This window comes from Notamacropus eugenii, chromosome 4, assembly GCF_028372415.1.
Source record: "Notamacropus eugenii isolate mMacEug1 chromosome 4, mMacEug1.pri_v2, whole genome shotgun sequence".
Taxonomy (NCBI): domain Eukaryota; kingdom Metazoa; phylum Chordata; class Mammalia; order Diprotodontia; family Macropodidae; genus Notamacropus; species Notamacropus eugenii.
This window is the reverse complement of record NC_092875.1, coordinates 260157923-260175477: the sequence shown is the minus strand read 5'-3', so window position 1 is coordinate 260175477 and position 17555 is coordinate 260157923. Positions and strand designations below refer to the sequence as shown.

General features: G+C 35.0%; 1 protein-coding gene across 1 annotated transcript in view; it reads left to right on the top strand.

The window, feature by feature from the left end:
* Positions 1–17555, top strand: part of CCDC178 (coiled-coil domain containing 178) — a 622621-nt gene that overhangs the window by 552148 nt on the left and 52918 nt on the right. Inside the window, exon 21 of the mRNA XM_072604506.1 lies at positions 5513–5647. Within this exon, the coding sequence (XP_072460607.1) occupies positions 5513–5647 (135 nt within the window). The remainder of the gene's footprint in view (positions 1–5512; positions 5648–17555) is intronic.

Genomic DNA, 17555 nt, shown 5'->3' with positions numbered 1-17555 from the left:
AGAAGAAAGAGGGCCCGGGACAAAACCCTTAGGGGAACATGTAGAGTTATGAGTCACAATGTAGGTGATGAGGCAGGAAAGAAGTTTAGAAGAAAGTATAGATAGGTAGGAGGAGATTGGAGAGACAGGAATGCTATAAAATCCCAGAGGTACAGGTGTAGTATGGATTAAAACATAGAGAGATGAAATGATGGGAGGCTGTGGTTACATAGGGAAAAGTTAGTTTCTTACTGTGGGAGTGGAGCATTCGTGAGTGATGGTGAGATCTACTACCTGTGTGAACTTGGATACCCCAATTAATCTACCTGGGTCACAGTTTCTTTACTCATAAAAATGAGAGAGTTGAACTAGATGGTTCTAAGGTCCCTTCCATACGAGATCTATGATCCTATCAGATTTTTAACATATAAAACCATCTGCCACATTATACAATTTTGGATGCAAACAAGATAGACTTAAAACAAACTGAAGGGAGAAGCCAAGTGTCTGAAATGGAAGCCACTTATGATAGATAGATAGATAGATAGATAGATAGATAGATAGATAGATAGATAGAGCAAATAAATAGTTAATTTGTATAGTAAATAAAAAAGAAATACATGCCATTTTTAAAAGAAAATCTTTTAAAAGAAAATGGTAAATAATTCCCAATCTACCATGTTTATTATTATTTCCAAATCTTAAAAATGCTGAAAGATTATCAAATGGGATTTGTTCAGGCATTTGGGAGCCAATCTTGCAAAGCATACTTAGTACCCTTATAGATGAACTGCAGATTGTTCCTTGAAGAAATAATGAACAACTTAAATAACTGGAGGCATACACAGGACTTTTGGCTAGGACATGTTAAAATTATGAAAAAATTACTGAAGTTAATTTACAAATTTGGTCCTATTCCAATCAAACTACCAAAGGAATATTTAACAAAGCTAGACCAAAAAAAATAGCAAACTCCATTTTGAGGAACTCAAAATCTGGAACATCAAGGAAAACAATAAAAAAGACAGGAATAAAGGAGAAATAACACTTCCAGACCTCAAACTATATAATAAAGGTAGCAATTATTACACTAATTTGATGCTGGCTAAAGGGCAGAATCAGAAATAATTGAATTTAATAACCCAGTGTTAAACAATATTGAAAACCGAATATTACCTAGAATAGAACTTTCTTGATAGAAATCCCTGAGAAAACTAGAAATCAGCCTGACATAAATTAAATTTAGACCAACACCTCCTGTGAAATTCCACAACAAATTCAAAGGAGCTACATGGCTTAAATGTTAAAGATTATACCATAAAATTTAGAGAATAATCAAATCATATACCATTCATAATCATGAGTACAGGGAGAATTATTAAACAAGAGACAGAAGTGTTTGCAAAGGTAAAAGATATAATTCTGAATATATAAATTTTAAAGATTTTTCATGAACAAAATTCAACTAAGATAAAAAAAAGTCAACTGTGAAAAAAATATTTCTACTGAATATCAGTTCCAAAGTTCTAATATCCATGATACATAGACCAGTAACAAATATCTAAGACAAAAAACCTTCCTTAATAGATTATTAGTCAAAGGATATGAACAAATAGCTGGTTCTCTTATAAACTATTAAAAATAAATGAAGAAATTCTCCAAATTATTAAAAATGAGAGAAATGAAAATCAAAAAATGCTAGACTTCACCTCATGTCCAGCATGTTTGTCAAGGTAAAAAATATGAAAATATTTAGTACTGGAAGGAATGCAGAAAAACGGTACACCTGCATAATTGGTGGAACTGTGAATTTCTTCAAATGTCCTACAATATCATTTGCAATGATATAAAGACAGTAAACTTAGCCTTTGACTCAGAGACTACGTGGTTTACCTGAAAGAAGTTACTGATGAAAAGAAAGGCCTTATAAATACCAAAATATTCATAGCAGCAAAGAATTGGTGATGTCCATTGACGGGCAACTGGCTAAATTAATGGTCCTTCAAGAATATATTACTGTATTGTAAGAACAAAATGAATGTGATTAATGTAAATTAACACATAGGTAAAAAATAGGTAAATTGATGGAACATGAAGTAAGCAGAACCACTAAAAAAATACACACATTGACTACATCAATGTCTATTTTATGTATACATATATGTATATAAATATATTATAATTCCATTTATATGTAAAGAATAACAATAAGAAATCAACTGAAAGTGAGCACTAGGCAATTGTTATAACTAAGGGTGGCACCAAAGGAGAGAGATGAGAAGACAGTTGCTCACACCTTGCAGATGCACAGGTCCATGAATGTGAGACTCTTCATGTATTATCCATCTTTTTCAATGTGTTAGTTTTGTTGAATTATTTTTTTTCTTCTTTTGAAAAATTCTTTATTGTAGGAAATTACTCTCAGAGTGAATAGATAACACTGTAATGGGAAATACATGTGTATAATAAAACATAAATATGATTTTGTTCTAAAACGCACCCATGTACACATACACACATGTGTTTAGGTTTGGCCAGAGTCTTATTTTATATTTACTCTGTGCAATAGGTACAGGACCAACAACTCCCATGAACTATGTCACACTTCCAAAGGTGCGATTGATTACTTTAGAACAACCTCTAAAATTTCATATTTTTTAATGAGTGGTAATACCGTTAATGACTAAATCATAATTGGTAATTTGAACCTAAATAATGATTACCACTACCACTACTACTCTGGCAGACTGCTGTTGTCTCTGGTAGCCAGTGGGACCTCTGACGTTTCTGACTTATCTTCCATATTCATATGGTTTCTTGAGCTCTCTCATCTCAATAAGCTATATTTTCCAAGTCTCTTAGTGAATGTCATATAGACTGAATACAGCTTTTGACTTAAGAATCCATGACGTCTATTAATTTACTTTGCCCAAAGTGCTTTAATATCCTATTGAAGAAGTAAATTAAATTAGTCTGACAGTATATATCCTTTAAAAAGTGTCTCTTTAATACATTTATGATCTTTGATATTTTCACAGATCTGTTTTTGATAATGTGCTCTTGTCAGTGTAGAAATTGTAACACCCCTGCAAACTAGGGCACTTTCCTCTTCCATATACAAAGTTCCCATGTAGAGTTGGTTCCAACTTAAGGAACAAATTATACAGAATATATGGGGTCAAAATGTACTTCCAAACTTTGGGCCTTAGGAATTTTCTTCTCTCTTTGTGGAATCCTTATGAAGTTTCCCTTTAGCTTCAGTCCTCTGCTGGGCTCTGAGGATAAATGACTCCGTTGAACCCATAAGTTGGTAAGTTTGTCTACCCTAATTGCCATCCTTAGGTTCCTATATTTCCATATACATCTGTCTTTGTTTTCTACCACTACCACTATGGCAAATTCTGCTGTTGAACTGGAGACCAACATGATCACTGATAACTATGACACATCTCCCAGATTCACATGGTTTCTTGAGAATTTCCATCCCAATAGGACAGCCACCTTTCTATCCACTTAATAGATAACAGTGGTTCTTGCTTCACTTGTCTCCAGGGGAAAAATAATTGAGGAATTGTCTCCCCCAAAAGTCATCCGTTTTGTGTTGAATTCAATTCTAGATCAGCACCTTCTAAGTTATCAGCTCTTCCACTTCCCCAGACAATGAGAAGTTGTTTTGTTATCACCTAGTAGCAGTCCCCGAGTCATGCATTCCTGGAAAGAATCTTCCAGAATTCCCAATGTTTGATTGGAGCCAAACAAGCAATAACTGCAAATACTGTGCCTAACCCAGTCCATTACCTAGCACAACCCACTAGGAAGGGCAAATTCAAGCATGCTGTAAGAACTTGATCCTTGTTCAGTTTGCCTCATTACAGTACAGTAGTTTTTTGTGAGGTCCTAACATTCTGTAACAGAATTAAAAAAAAAATAATTGTTGCCGTTGTTGGGGATGAGGTGGTGGGAGTGTGGAAGAGAGCTCTCAGTGTGTTTTGACCATCAATTATTAAAGCTGGAAGAGACTTTAAAGATAATTTCACTCAAAACCTATTAAGATGTCAGCTACAAAAGGTTTTTCACTTTCTTGTATATACCTAGACCCCAACCACAATGTTTCTTTGCACACAATAGACACATAAGGCATGCTTTTGTTGAATTGAAATCTCTCATTTATGAGTTAGGAAATAAAGTTGAAAGAAGCATATATGCACTGGCAGAACCAAGTTGCCCAGCTAATTAAAGGGACAGTTGGGATTAATAGATACATGTCCTCATGGTCAGTCCATGCTCTTTCCATGGCATTATACATAGTTTCCTAGTTAAAGGTATTACCAAGCATTTCAATGCTAGAGAAAGAATAGTGATGTTGCTGGGAAAAAATATAAGAAGAATTACTTTTCTAATGATATATTGCATTAAATATGTGGGAAAATCTGTGGTATCTTTGCTATTGTCTTTGTTTTCACTAGGAAAAACTAGCATAGGCTTATTCTTGTGATGAACCACCAAATCTAAAGATTTTCTTCATTTACTAGAGCATACTGGATTGAACCTTTGTATTTTTATATTCATATCTTTCCAACAACCAGAATATTTCATTCTGATGAAAATGCTTTGTTTCCCAGCATATGTTCTCTCAGAGGCAATTTTTGTCCCAACCACAAACCTTTTTAAAATGGTGAAAACAACTGAAAAAAATTGTCTTAACAATGTTGTATGCCATTGTCTTGCTACTTATTCAAGGAAAAATGTGAGTTTTTCACACTGCATACGTAACTGATCTTATTGTTATTTTTTATTAGAACTCTTTCTTTTGTACAAAATATCTAGCACTGAAGGTTTCTTTTTTCCTTAGGTATAAATCTAGTAGGAAAAATGTCGAGAGCTGCATCTTCCGTAGTTTAGTGCAATTCGATGTTTTCATGTCACATGGTTATAGCTAGGTAGATTAATAGGGAGTTCTCTCTGGAAATTTCTTTCCTGTTATTGTTCTCCCTCAGCAGTTGATGGCTAAGTTAATTCTCTTTAGTTTTGTCATGCTCTGCAGCACACATTGCCAAGCTATGATAAGCTTTACAAGGGGAAAAAAGAAGCAATGGTGTCCATCAAAGTCTTAAACTTGCATTTTAAACTTTGGCTTGACCTGATGTGCCATTCAAAGAGCTTCAAAAGATTATTTTTTTTGGAGAAAGGTTCAATATGTCCCGAGGCTATCGGTTTTGAGTTAAACTGGGTGAAGGAGAAATATTTTACTCATCAGCTTTGCAGTCACAGAGTTTGCCTCAGCTAGAACAAAACTGCTGAGGCATTTAGAGAAAATTAACCCCCCATCCTGGCAGCCAGATGTGACTGGTTTCTGATGAATGCACATGAGTGGGCTGAAAAATCAAGAGACTGTGAAATTCCTGTCAGGTCCGTACAGTGCAGAATGGGCTATTGACTGCTTTCTATATTTCCCTCCATCATTCTTCTTGAACACTGCCATTAATTTCCTCTCCTACTCTGACTTGTTTTTTTTTCTCCTTCTTCCCTTTAGATCCTTCTGCTGCTAGAAAGGATGCATGATGCATTGCTGGAGTACTTCAGACTGCAAACCCTCTTTAGCAAGTGTGAGCTGGAACTGACCCAGCAAAGAGCTCATGGGAATATTTGTAGAGTAATACTTGTGGAGGTAGGTGATTTCAGGGAAGTAGGAAAGATGATTCTGATCTAGATTGAAAAGCAAATGATGGGTAGTGTGATGAAGCATTAAAGCCATATCCCATCAGAGTTTTATAAATTTTTCACCTCTTTAATAAAGTGGAATTGCATGAAGGATGAATTCAGTAAGTTAACTCATATACCATGCATACTTTGGAGAGAGAAAGAGAGAGAGATTGGACATATTTCTTATAAAATTTGGAACATATTGTTATAAATATATTTGATGTATACATACGTTCTTATGTGTATGTATATATAGTTATATCTATATATACACACATGTATTTAAATTAGCTCTGTTGCTGTCATGCAGCTGTCCTAAATTATTTTTTAAGCCTGTTCTTATGTTTGTCATGGCAGGTATTTATTTAGCTCTTAATTTTTCAAAATACTGCTTTTCGTACAGAGAGTATACCCTCAAGGTAAGGATTAGAGATGATTTTATGTAGAAATAAGGAATTTGGAATACAGTTCAAACAGGGATTTCCAGATGCAGACAGGAGTATACTGAATAATTCTGCATAACTTAAGTTGCCTTTTTATTTTTAAGTTGCAATATGTGTTTTCTTGATAACTATTCAGTATAAAGAGCATGAATATGGACTATTCTTTGATGATATCTACTGTGTAGGCTGATAAATTAATTTTGATCATCTCAAATCATAAGTGATATTTCCAGATACCATAATATTCATGATACAAGTTTAAAAATAAAAAGCTACCCATTTAAAAATACATTCTATTTTTAAGATTCTTTGTTTAACATAACAGATTTCAGTATCATAACTTATGATAATTTGCTACACAGAGACTAAATATATTTTTCTTATGCTTTGATATTCATCCAGTATATATGATCAGTGACTTTTAGGATATTACTTTAGCCAAAATATTTAGAGTTGATTTAAATTTGATTCTCCCTGGGACTTTTCAAGACTTTCTATAAGAGTCAAAACCACCAAAAGGACCTATTCATATATAGTCTACTGGGTTCTATTAGGGAATTAAAATTCAAATAAAAGTAAAACTAATGGAAAAACATTAAAAAAATTGAAGATATATTTCTCTGAAATGCAAAGTTAATATCTTTGAGCTGTATTTTGGCAAATATGTACTCCTTTTAAAAAATAATGTGCAAAAATTGTGGGCTTGATTAAATCTGGTAAGTAATTTTGGACTTTAATATTAAATTCAAAAAAACTTTAGGAATGATTTAGTTACCTCCTAGTAAGTAAATTAAAAACAGCTGAACAAATTCGGGCTTGAGTTCATGAATACTGACAAGTATGAGTGGCATGGAAATCGTATGTATCACATTTGAAGCCCCAAGTTATGATAGCTTGAATATACATAATGTATATATGTATGCATGTATATATTAGCATTTTAAGAGCTGTTTATGAATATACAGGTAACTTATGACATCTGCTAGTTTATATACTCTATTTAAAGGAAAACCTTTTTTCCTCCATAAAATGTTCCCTTTTATACAAATTCTATGAAAAAAGAAATTATAAATATGAATTCCTTGTAATTAAGTAATGGCAACATCTGGCAATAAGAACTAGAACACTGGTAAAGGATATTTTTGACTATCTTCTATGGACTTAATTCTAATTCCATGATGCATCAATATGATGTCCCTTTTATAACTTGCTTAAAATGGCTCATTGTTATGCTTGACAGAAAACACTAGGAGAGTCAGGAATGGAAAAATCATCCATTTAACCAGAGGTAAAGTGCTGAAGCATTGGTAAAAGTAGCATTTTATCAAGATGGAGTTCATGAATTTAGGAATTTACTCGGAGGATGAATTGATCACTTTCTTCTCTCTCATGCAAATGCTTTGGATTTTAATCTATCTGATTCAGTTTGGATTTTTTAATGTAAAAAAATAAACATTTCCTATCTTTATTATATCAGTATAGGCTTTTGGCCTCTACTCCTATCTTTGGTTTGATAGGTTTGGTTAGATTGTGCAGAAGGTGTCAGGAAATTTTGTCCAGAACAAAGGAAATTAGACTCTACAGGGGTAGAGTCCAAATGGAAGCAGTCATCTATTTGGGTTCTAATATGGTTTTAATAGGTAGTCTTTTGTTAGCAAACCTCTATTTCAGAGAAAATATAGAGCATTTTGATTCATGAGTTGATATAGTGTCCTTTATTTGTTTAGTATAGCACTCGGAAGTTCTTAATAAATATTTACTTTACATGCCAGGAAAGAGAATATTTCAATAGCACCTGTAAGCAACATTGCTTACATACTTCGTGACATTGGGCTATGCTACCCCAGTAATTAGAGGTTCTTGAGTCTTCCTTATACAGTTATCCCTTCAACATTGTAGGGATTAGGGGTGCAGCATCACCACAATCTGGAAAATTCACATAAATTTTTTTAGCCCTCCCTGCATACCAGAAAAGAAATTGAATTATTATGGTGTTAAAAGATAGAATATGTTGATATTATACGATATTATATGTGTTTCTGAGTTTCTAAACTTTTTTGTGCTGCCTGCTGGCCTTTACATGTTATCTGCAGCTTCTGCAAAACTCCCCTCAAAATGTCCATTTAATTTTTTATGCCAAGCTATGATATACTAAAACTGTGATAGGGAAAGTTGCTGTGCTGAATTCCATTCTAAAATAAATAATGACATAGGTTTGAGCAAATTATTGAATGTTCGTTATATATGTGTATATTATAAAATACAGACATAGGTACTTATTGCTTATTGATTATTTATTGACAGGTACATATTTTAAAATAGGGAGATAGATAAACAGACATGAGAGTTTAGACAGATAGTAAGGCAATAACCCACTTGCCAAGCACTCACTATATGCTTAACACTGTGCTAGGTAAGCACTGTATAGATAGATAACCTTTAATCACCAATAATTTTTTAAGAAAATAAACACTGTAGATCTAGAAAGGAGCTCCAATGATCATCTTGTAGGGAATGATATCATTTCCATTTTATAGATTTGGCAACTGAAGGTCACATTGTAGTATACAACCAGGTTACATATCTAGTAAATGGTTAAGGGCCAGGGGAGAGAAGTGTTACCAGTATAGTAAAAATTTCACCAGATAATACAAATAGCATAAAAGGGAAACATGTCATTTGCCTAATAATCTCTAGCTGTTAATAAGAATATCAGAAAACAGTTGTTAACTCACTCACTGAGTGAGTGGCAGTTGTGAAGAATCAATTCACATTATTTTATCCAAACTGAATTCTGAAACTTTTAATTCAGAATCATAGAGTCTCAGAGTCGTCAGGGATTTTTTGAATTATTGGTTTAGAATTGGCTATTTGAGATGATTTAATTCAACTCTCTCATTTTACAGGTGAGAAAACTGAGACCCTATAGTGCCAATATGATACCCACAGCAGGTGCTATAGATATGCATGCATACTTCCAGAGCAAACCATAAACCCTCTTTCTCAAAGATGAAACCAAGACATTTATTCAAACACCAGAAAGCCTAGTAACAAAGAAGTCTATACACATTATCAATGCAGGGAGCACAGACATCTCCAAGCCTTCCCTCCATCAGGCCACCTCACAACCAAGCTTCCCTTAGGCAAAATCACTCCCTCTCTCACTCAAATTAGCTGCTCTGCTCTGAATTCCAACTCACTCTCCCTTCCTGCACTCTTCCTGCTCTACCAGTTTGGGAAGCTCCTCCCACCATGAACTCCAGTGACTTAAGCTGTGGTCTAGGCTTGAGCTCAAAACAGGTCACATGGACCTATGAAGGGGCAGGGAAGATCTTCAAATTCCTTTGCAATTACAGACCCATAGATTACAAGGAACTTATCCAAGGTGACATAAGAAACAAGTGGCAGAGCTGGAGTTTGAAGTTGGGTCCTCTCACTCCAATTGAGGTGCTTTTCTCACCATACCATACTCCTTCTGCAGCCTAACATATCTGAAGAATCATTCTCTCAGTCCTTCACACACAAACACACACATGCACATGCACACACACACTCGTAAAGAAATGAACTTCAGGAGTGAACTCCCTCATTTCGCTTTCTCCATTACTCAAGACTTCTCAACATTACCCATTCTCATCATTGCCCACTCTCTTGTTTTGCTTATGGAAGAAGAGTATTCCTATTTCTCACTAATGCAACTCTATTTGAACCTTTAATTACATTCTTTTGTAGCTTCTCTAGGAAATTAATGAATAATAAATGTTTACCTAAAACATGTTTATTAAAATGAACTAACTGCAATAGTCATCTCTCTCATGTGTATCTTGAGTTTCTTTCTCCTGGTTCTACCTGATCTCCTTACATTTGACTACTTAGGCATCTTCAGAATTAAAAAAAAGCCTTCCTTAAGCCTTTCTGTCCAATCCAGCCTCAAATCCATTACACCCTTCCTCTTTCTTAAATTTATTTTAAAAAGCTCTCTATACAGAATGTTCCCACATCCTCAGTACACATTATAGTCACAATCCCTTTCAATAATGCTTCTGTCCTGTCTACTAAAGCTCTTCCTTCAAAGATCACAATTGACCTCCTAAGTTCCAATTTGTTTTCCCCCCTCTTCCTCCTTGACCTCTCTTTTGAAACATTCCTTCCTACTGGATGGTCTCTCCTCCTTTGGCTTCAAAGACACCACACACTCTTGATTCTTCCTTGTGATTCTCACGACTCCATTGCTGTCTACTTCACTGGATGCCCTTCATGACCTTTGAATGTCCATGTTCCCTCAAAGCTCTCTCCTTGCCTTTCTTTGTGTCTGTCTATATATGCTTTCCCTTTCTCATTCCTACACTTTGGAGCACCAATGATTGCCAAATCCATATTCATAGTCCTGTCCTTACTTCTGTGATGCAGCCTTGCACTTTCAAATGCCCATTGACCAGCACCTCAAATTCAGATTCTAAAACTGTGTCCAGTTATGAATGGTTCATTGGCAAACTATAGTGTGTCTAGGTTTACTGTAGGTCAACCAGGGTAGTAAAAGATCTAGAAAAAAGTCAAAGGATTACTGAGGCAACCGAGCAATGTTTAAAGTGAAGGAGTGAATGGAGAAATGATTGCTATCTTCAAATTTCTGAAAAGTGGCCGAAGGCAGATTTCACCTCAAGGTAAAGAACTTTTTAATAATTGAAATAGTTAACTCGTTAATGAGTGAGCTTCACCGCATTGGATGCATTCATATCATCATGGGATCATAGAAGTGAAAGAGATTATAGAATAATAGATATCGAAATGGAAAGGATGTCAGAAGCTATCTAGACTAGCTTCCTCATTTTCCAGATGAGGAAAATGAAGATCTTAGAGTTTAAGGTACTTGACTATCTTCACACAGTAAGGTGTCCAACCCACTGGTGAATTAGGGGGCTGTCTAGCCCAAGCATTTGAAGACTTTGCCTGTAGGATAGGCAGATGAGAACAATGTGTCCCAACAGCCATGAAGGTGACTGAAACAGGCACTCTGGATACTTAGAACTAGATCAGATATCAAAGACACCAAGGTCATTCACGGCATCCTGGGCCATCACCAGTCTTGCCTTTTGTTTTTGCCTCTGGACTTCAATGACTCTGGGAGAGAGAGTGAGGCTGATAACCTTGTGCAACTCTGCCCCACTTAAATAAATTTCATGCATGAGTCAGGTGTCATTGAGTCTCTTTGAAAAAATGAAGAATGACCACCAACAAGAAGTAGCTGAGCTAGGATTCAAATACAGTTTCTCTGGCTTAAAATCCAGCCTTAGTCTTCCTCTCATCACCTTGACTCCTAAGTGGGGACAAGATGAGAGCAGGAGACCAGGTGATCTAAAATATATTTATTTTAATTCTGTGCTTACAAGACTTAATTTTTAAAGTTGTCAACCAGTATGCTCATCCAGAAATAATATTAAAATCATTTAGAAAGAAAAAATAATATTTCATAAAGTCTAGAAGACTAAACAGAGAAATGAAAGCAAGACATAATTACAGCAGATAAAAACCCAGTTCTGGTAAATTTTTAGAGTGATATCTTTGTCTCTTCACCAAAATGGGAGGAAAAGGAAAAAGAAATTGTAGAACACATCAATGGCGCTAAAGTTATGAATGAGATGTTATAGATGTTTAAGTGAAATGATAATATGATGTTCTGATGTCTATACTGAAATTAAAAATGTGGACCTATATGCAGCTAAAATTTTCCAGCAAAAATGGTTTAGAACTACATAATGTTAATGAGAGGAAACTTCTAAAAGGTGGTATCTTTCTATTGTTTGTTCATTAAAAGTTATTATGAAAATAATTCAATAAACAAACCCTTTCCTTGTCATGGCACCCCAAAAATAATATAACCATCATAATTGGGCAATAGAACAAAAATTAAAATTCAAGAAAATGTGTGTGGATGTATATCTCCTCTATTAGTCATGTGAAAACAGAAATATTTGACTACTTTCAATGTTTTGAAAGAATGACGTATATCTAAACTTGCAGGAGATTTTTTAAAAAGGCAGTGAGAGTAAATCTACTGCTTGGCAATGCTGTGATTCTTTACAACATTCTCTAGATTTTAGTCATGGTTTTGACAAATTCCCACAGAAGTTTGGCCACTCATCCAAAGCAAGATACAGGTGGTCATAGCCTCCTGTTAGAAAATAATTTAGAATCATCTGGATCCTACCACATGACCAGAGATGCCTTTAAGACTAGAGGGGGGGGGAGCCAAGATGGCGGAGGAATAGCATAAATTTTCTAGAGCACTCCCACCAAGCCCAACTAAATACCTGTAAAAAATGTCTCTAAACAAATTCTGGTGCTGCAGAACTCACAGAATGATGAGGAGAAACAAATCTCCAGCCCAAGACAGCCTGGAAGGTCATGGGAAAGTGTCTATTGCACCAGGCTGGGAGTAGAGCACAGTCCAGTGTGGGCTGTGAGTGCATAGACAGGACCTGAGCAGGCCTTGGGGAGACTGAATCTCTTGCACCTGTGGTGGTTTCCAGACTTCATGACCCCAAAACACTGAGAATAAATTGGAAAGTCAGTGGAAAAGCCTGTGGAAACTGTGCAGGAGAGTGAGGTGGTCCGGCCCTATCCCCGGGGTGGCAAAGGGGGAGGCAGCAGAGGAAACCACAGCAAACACAGCAGCAGCAGGGGCAGCTGCAGTCACTGTTTCTGGAGCTCTAGGCCCATAGATTGTGGGGGGATTGAGCAGCTAACAGTACACCCCCCACCCCTACTGGAAGCAGAGAACTACCTTGACAAAGAACTCAAAAGTCAAGTAAATGGCTGGGGGAAAGGAATCCAGAAAAAGATGGTGACAAGGAAGACCAAAACATGCAAACAAAAGAAAATAAAGTCAAAGCTCCTTCATCCAAAGCCTCCAAGAAAAATATGGATTGTTCTCAGACCATGGAAGAGCTCAGAAAGGATTTTGAAAATCACATAAGAGAGTAGAACAAAAAGTGAGAAGAAAAATGAGAGTTATGCAAGAAAATCATGAAAAACAAGTCAACTGCTTGCTAAAGGAGACCCAAAAAATGCTGAAGCAACTAACACTTTAAAAAATAGACTAACCCAAATGGCAAAAGAGATCCAAAAAGCCAATGAGGAGAAGAATGCCCTAAAAAGCAGAATTGGCCAGATGGGAAAAGGGGATCCAAAATCTCACTGAAGAAAATAATTCCTTAAAGATTAGAATGGAACAGGTAGAAGCTAATGGCTTTATGAAAAATCAAGAAATTATAAAACAAAACCAAAAGAATGAAAAAATAGTAGACAATGTGAAATATCTCATTGGAAAAACAACTGACCTGGAAAATTGATCCAGGAGATATGATTTAAAAATTATAGGACTACCTGAAAGCTATGATCAAAAAAAGAGCCTAGACATCATCTTCCATGAAATTATCAAGGAAAATTGCCCTGATATTCTGGAACCAGAGGGTAAAATAAATATTGAAGGACTCCACTGATTACCTACTGAAAGAGATCTGAAAAGAAAAACTCCAAGGAATATTGTAGTCAAATTCCAGAGTTCCCAGGTCAAGGAGAAAATATTGCAAGTAGCCAGAAAGAAACAATTTGAGTATTGTGGAAATATAATCAGGATAACACAAGATCTAGCAGCTTCTGCATTAAGGTATCAAAGGTCTTAGAATATCATATTCCAGAAGTCAAAGGAACTAGGATTAAAACCATGAATCACCTACCCAGCAAAGCTGAGTATTATACTTTTAGGGGAAAAAATGGTCATTCAATTAAACAGAGAACTTTCAAGCATTCTTGATGAAAAGACCAGAGGTGAATAGAAAATTTGACTTTCAAACACAAGAATCAAAATAAACATGAAAAGGTAAACAAGAAAGAGAAATCATAAGGGACTTACTAAAGTTGAACTATTTACACTCCTACATGGAAAGATAATATTTGTAAATCTTGGGATTTTTCTCAGTATTAGAGTAGTTGGAGAGATTATATACATATAGACTGGATGAGCTGAATAGGAAGGGATGAAATCTAAAAAAGTAAAATTAATGAGTGAGAGAGGAATATATTGGGAGGAGAAAGGGAGAAATGGAATGGGGCAAATTATCTCTCATATAAGAGGCAAGAAAAAGCTTTTCAATGAAGGGGAAATGGGATGTGAAAGGGAAAAAGGGAAGCTTACTCATCACATTTGGCATAAGGAGGGAATAACATGCACACTCAATTTGCTATGAAAATCTCTTACACTATAGGAAAGTAGAGGAGAAGAGGATAAGTGAGATGTGGAGGGATGACAGAAGGGAGGGCAAATGGGAGGAGGGGGTAATTAGAAGTAAACACTTTTGAGGAGGGACAAGGTCAAAACAGAGAATAGAATAAATGGGAGGCAGGATAGGATGGAAGGAAATACAGGTAGTCTTTCACAACATGACTTTTATGGAACTATTTTGCATAACTATGCATGAATAACCTATATTGAATTGCTTGCCTTCTCAGTGAGGATGGGTGGGGAGGAAGGGAGAGAAGTTAAAACTCAAAGTTTTTAAAACAAATGTTAAAAATTGTTTTTACATGCAACTGAAAAATAAGAAATACAGGTAAGGGGGTATAGAAATCTATCTTGCCCTGCAAGAAAATAGAGGAGATGGAGATAAGGGAAGGGAAAGGTGTGACAGAAAGGAGGGCAAATTGGAGGAAGGGGTAATCAGAATGCATTGTGCCTTGGGGTGGAGAGAGTGGAGAAATGGGGAGAAAATTTGGAATTCAAAATCCTGTGGAAATGAATGTTGAAAAATTAAAAACAAAAAAAAGTCTCAGGGAGGAGCATGACTGAATCAGGCAGCCCTGGAGAAGAGAGACTACATACATTTTAAAAAATATTTTATTTATTTCAGCAAATATTTCCTAATTACATGTAAAAGTGCAATACTCATTTTTAAAAATTTTGAGTTCCAAATTCTCTTCTTCTCATTTCTTCTCACTTCTTGAGAAGCCAAGCAATTTGATATCGATTATACATGTGATAATGCAAAACGTTTCCATATTAGCCAGGTTGCAAAACATAAGACACAAAAAAGAAAAATCAGTAAATAAAAAAATAGTCTTCAGTCTACATTCAGAGTTCACCAGTTCTCTTTCTGAAGGTGGATAACATTTTTGTCATGGGTTCTTTGGAATTGTCTTGGATCATAAGTTTCAAAGTTGATCATCTTTACAATGTTTCTATTACTGTGAACAATGTTTCCTTGGTTTTCAATTTGCTTCAGTTCATAGAAGTCTTCCCAGGTTTTTTTTTTTTCTGAAACTGTTCTGCTCTTCATTTTCTATAGCATAATATTATTCCATCACAATCATATATCATAAGTTGCTCAGCCATCCCATCAATTTTCAATTCTTTGCCACCACAAAAAGCTGCTATAAATATTTTTGTACAAATAGGTCCTTTTCACTTTTCTCTGATATCTTTAAGATCCAAAACTAGTAGTAGTGTTCTTAGGACAAAGTGTATGCACACTTTTGGTGTCCTTTGGACGTAGTTCCAAATGGTCTTCTCAAATGGTTGGACCAGTCTACAGCTCTACTAACAATGTGCTATTGTTTCAGTTTTTTCACATCACTGCCAACATTTGTCCTTTTCCTTTTCTGCCAGTTAGCTACTCTGATAGGTCTGAGATGGTATCTCAACGTTGTTTTAATTTGTATTACTCTAATCAGTAGTGATTTAGGCATTCTTTCATGTGACAATTGGTAGTTGTGATCTCTTCTTCAGAAAACTGCCTTTTCATATGCTTTGACCATTTATCAATTGGGCAATGATTCTTAGTTTTATAAATTTTACTCTTTCCTATATATTGAGAAAGGAGGCCTTTATAAGAGAAACTTGCAATAATTTCCCCCTTAGTTTCCTGTTGTCTTTCTAATTTTGGCTGCATTTGTTTTGTTCATGCAAAAGCTTTTTAATTTCATATAATCAAAATTGCCCATTTTACTTCCCATGATCCCCTCTTTTTCTTGTTCGGTCATAAACTCTTCTCTTCTCCATAGATCTGACAGGCACATTTCTCCATGATCTCCTAATTTAGTAATGATATTACCCTTTGTGTCTAAAATCACTTACCTGTTTTAACGTTATCTTGGTGTATGATGTGAGATGTTGGTCTATGCCTGGTTTGTTTGTTTTTTTCCAAACTGCTTTGCAGTTTTCCCAGAAATGTTTGTCAGATTTTGAGTTCTTACTCCCCAAACTTGGGTCTTTGGGTTTGTCAAGCACCAGATTACTATGGTCAAGGTGTATTGTGTACCTAATCTATTCTACTGAACTACAATTCTATTTCTTAGCCAATACCAAGTTGTTTTGATGATTACCACTTTGTAATTTAGTTTGAAATCTGGTACAGCTGGGCCACTTTCCTTCACATTTAAAAATTTTATTCCCCTATATTCTTGTTTGTTCCAGATTTGTTCCTTTTGTTGTTCCAGATGAATTTTTAAAATTATTTTGTTCGAACTCTAATAAAAATCGTTTGATAGTTCGATTGGCATAATACTGAAAAAGTAAATTAACATAAATAGAATTGTCAGTTTTATTTTATTGGCTCAACCTACCCATGAGTAATTAATATTTTTAATTGCTTAGGTCTGTCTTTATTTGTGTGAAATAACAACTGTATTCAGATAGTCTGTGGGTTGTCTTGTCAGGTAGACTCCCAACATTTTATATTGTCTGCAGTAATTTTAAATGGAATTTCTTTTGCTATCACTTCCTGCTGTGTTCTATTGGCAGTATATAGAAAGACTAATGATTTATATGGGTTTATTTTATATCCTGCAGCTTTGCTCTAGTTATTCATTGTTTCAACTAGTTTTTTGGTTGATTTTCTAGGGTTCTCTAAGTATACTTTCATATCATCTGCAAAGAGTGAGTTTTGTTTCCTCATTATTTTTATTACTTCAATTGCTTTTTCTTATTTCTATAGTTAGCATTTTTAGTACAGTATTGAATAATTGTTGTGATAATGGACATTCTTGTTTAACTCCCAATCTTATTGGGAAAATTATTCACATGCGCACACTCACACATACACATGCACATTTCTATAAGTACACATGTGTATGTAGATATGTATGTGTGTATATATATACACATACACATACATATATGCACACGCATTTCTGTATATGTATATACATAGATGCACATATGCATACACATATATACATATTTTAAGTAACTTATTTAAATTTATTTAAAATTATTAAGCATTCATTTTCTCTCCTTTTCCTCATTGGAAAAAAAAAAAGAAAAGGAAAAGAATCCCCTGTAGTAAATTGGCATCATCAAGTGGAATAAATTTCCACATTAGTCATGACCAAAAATGTTTGGTGATATACATCCATGTATACATATACATACAT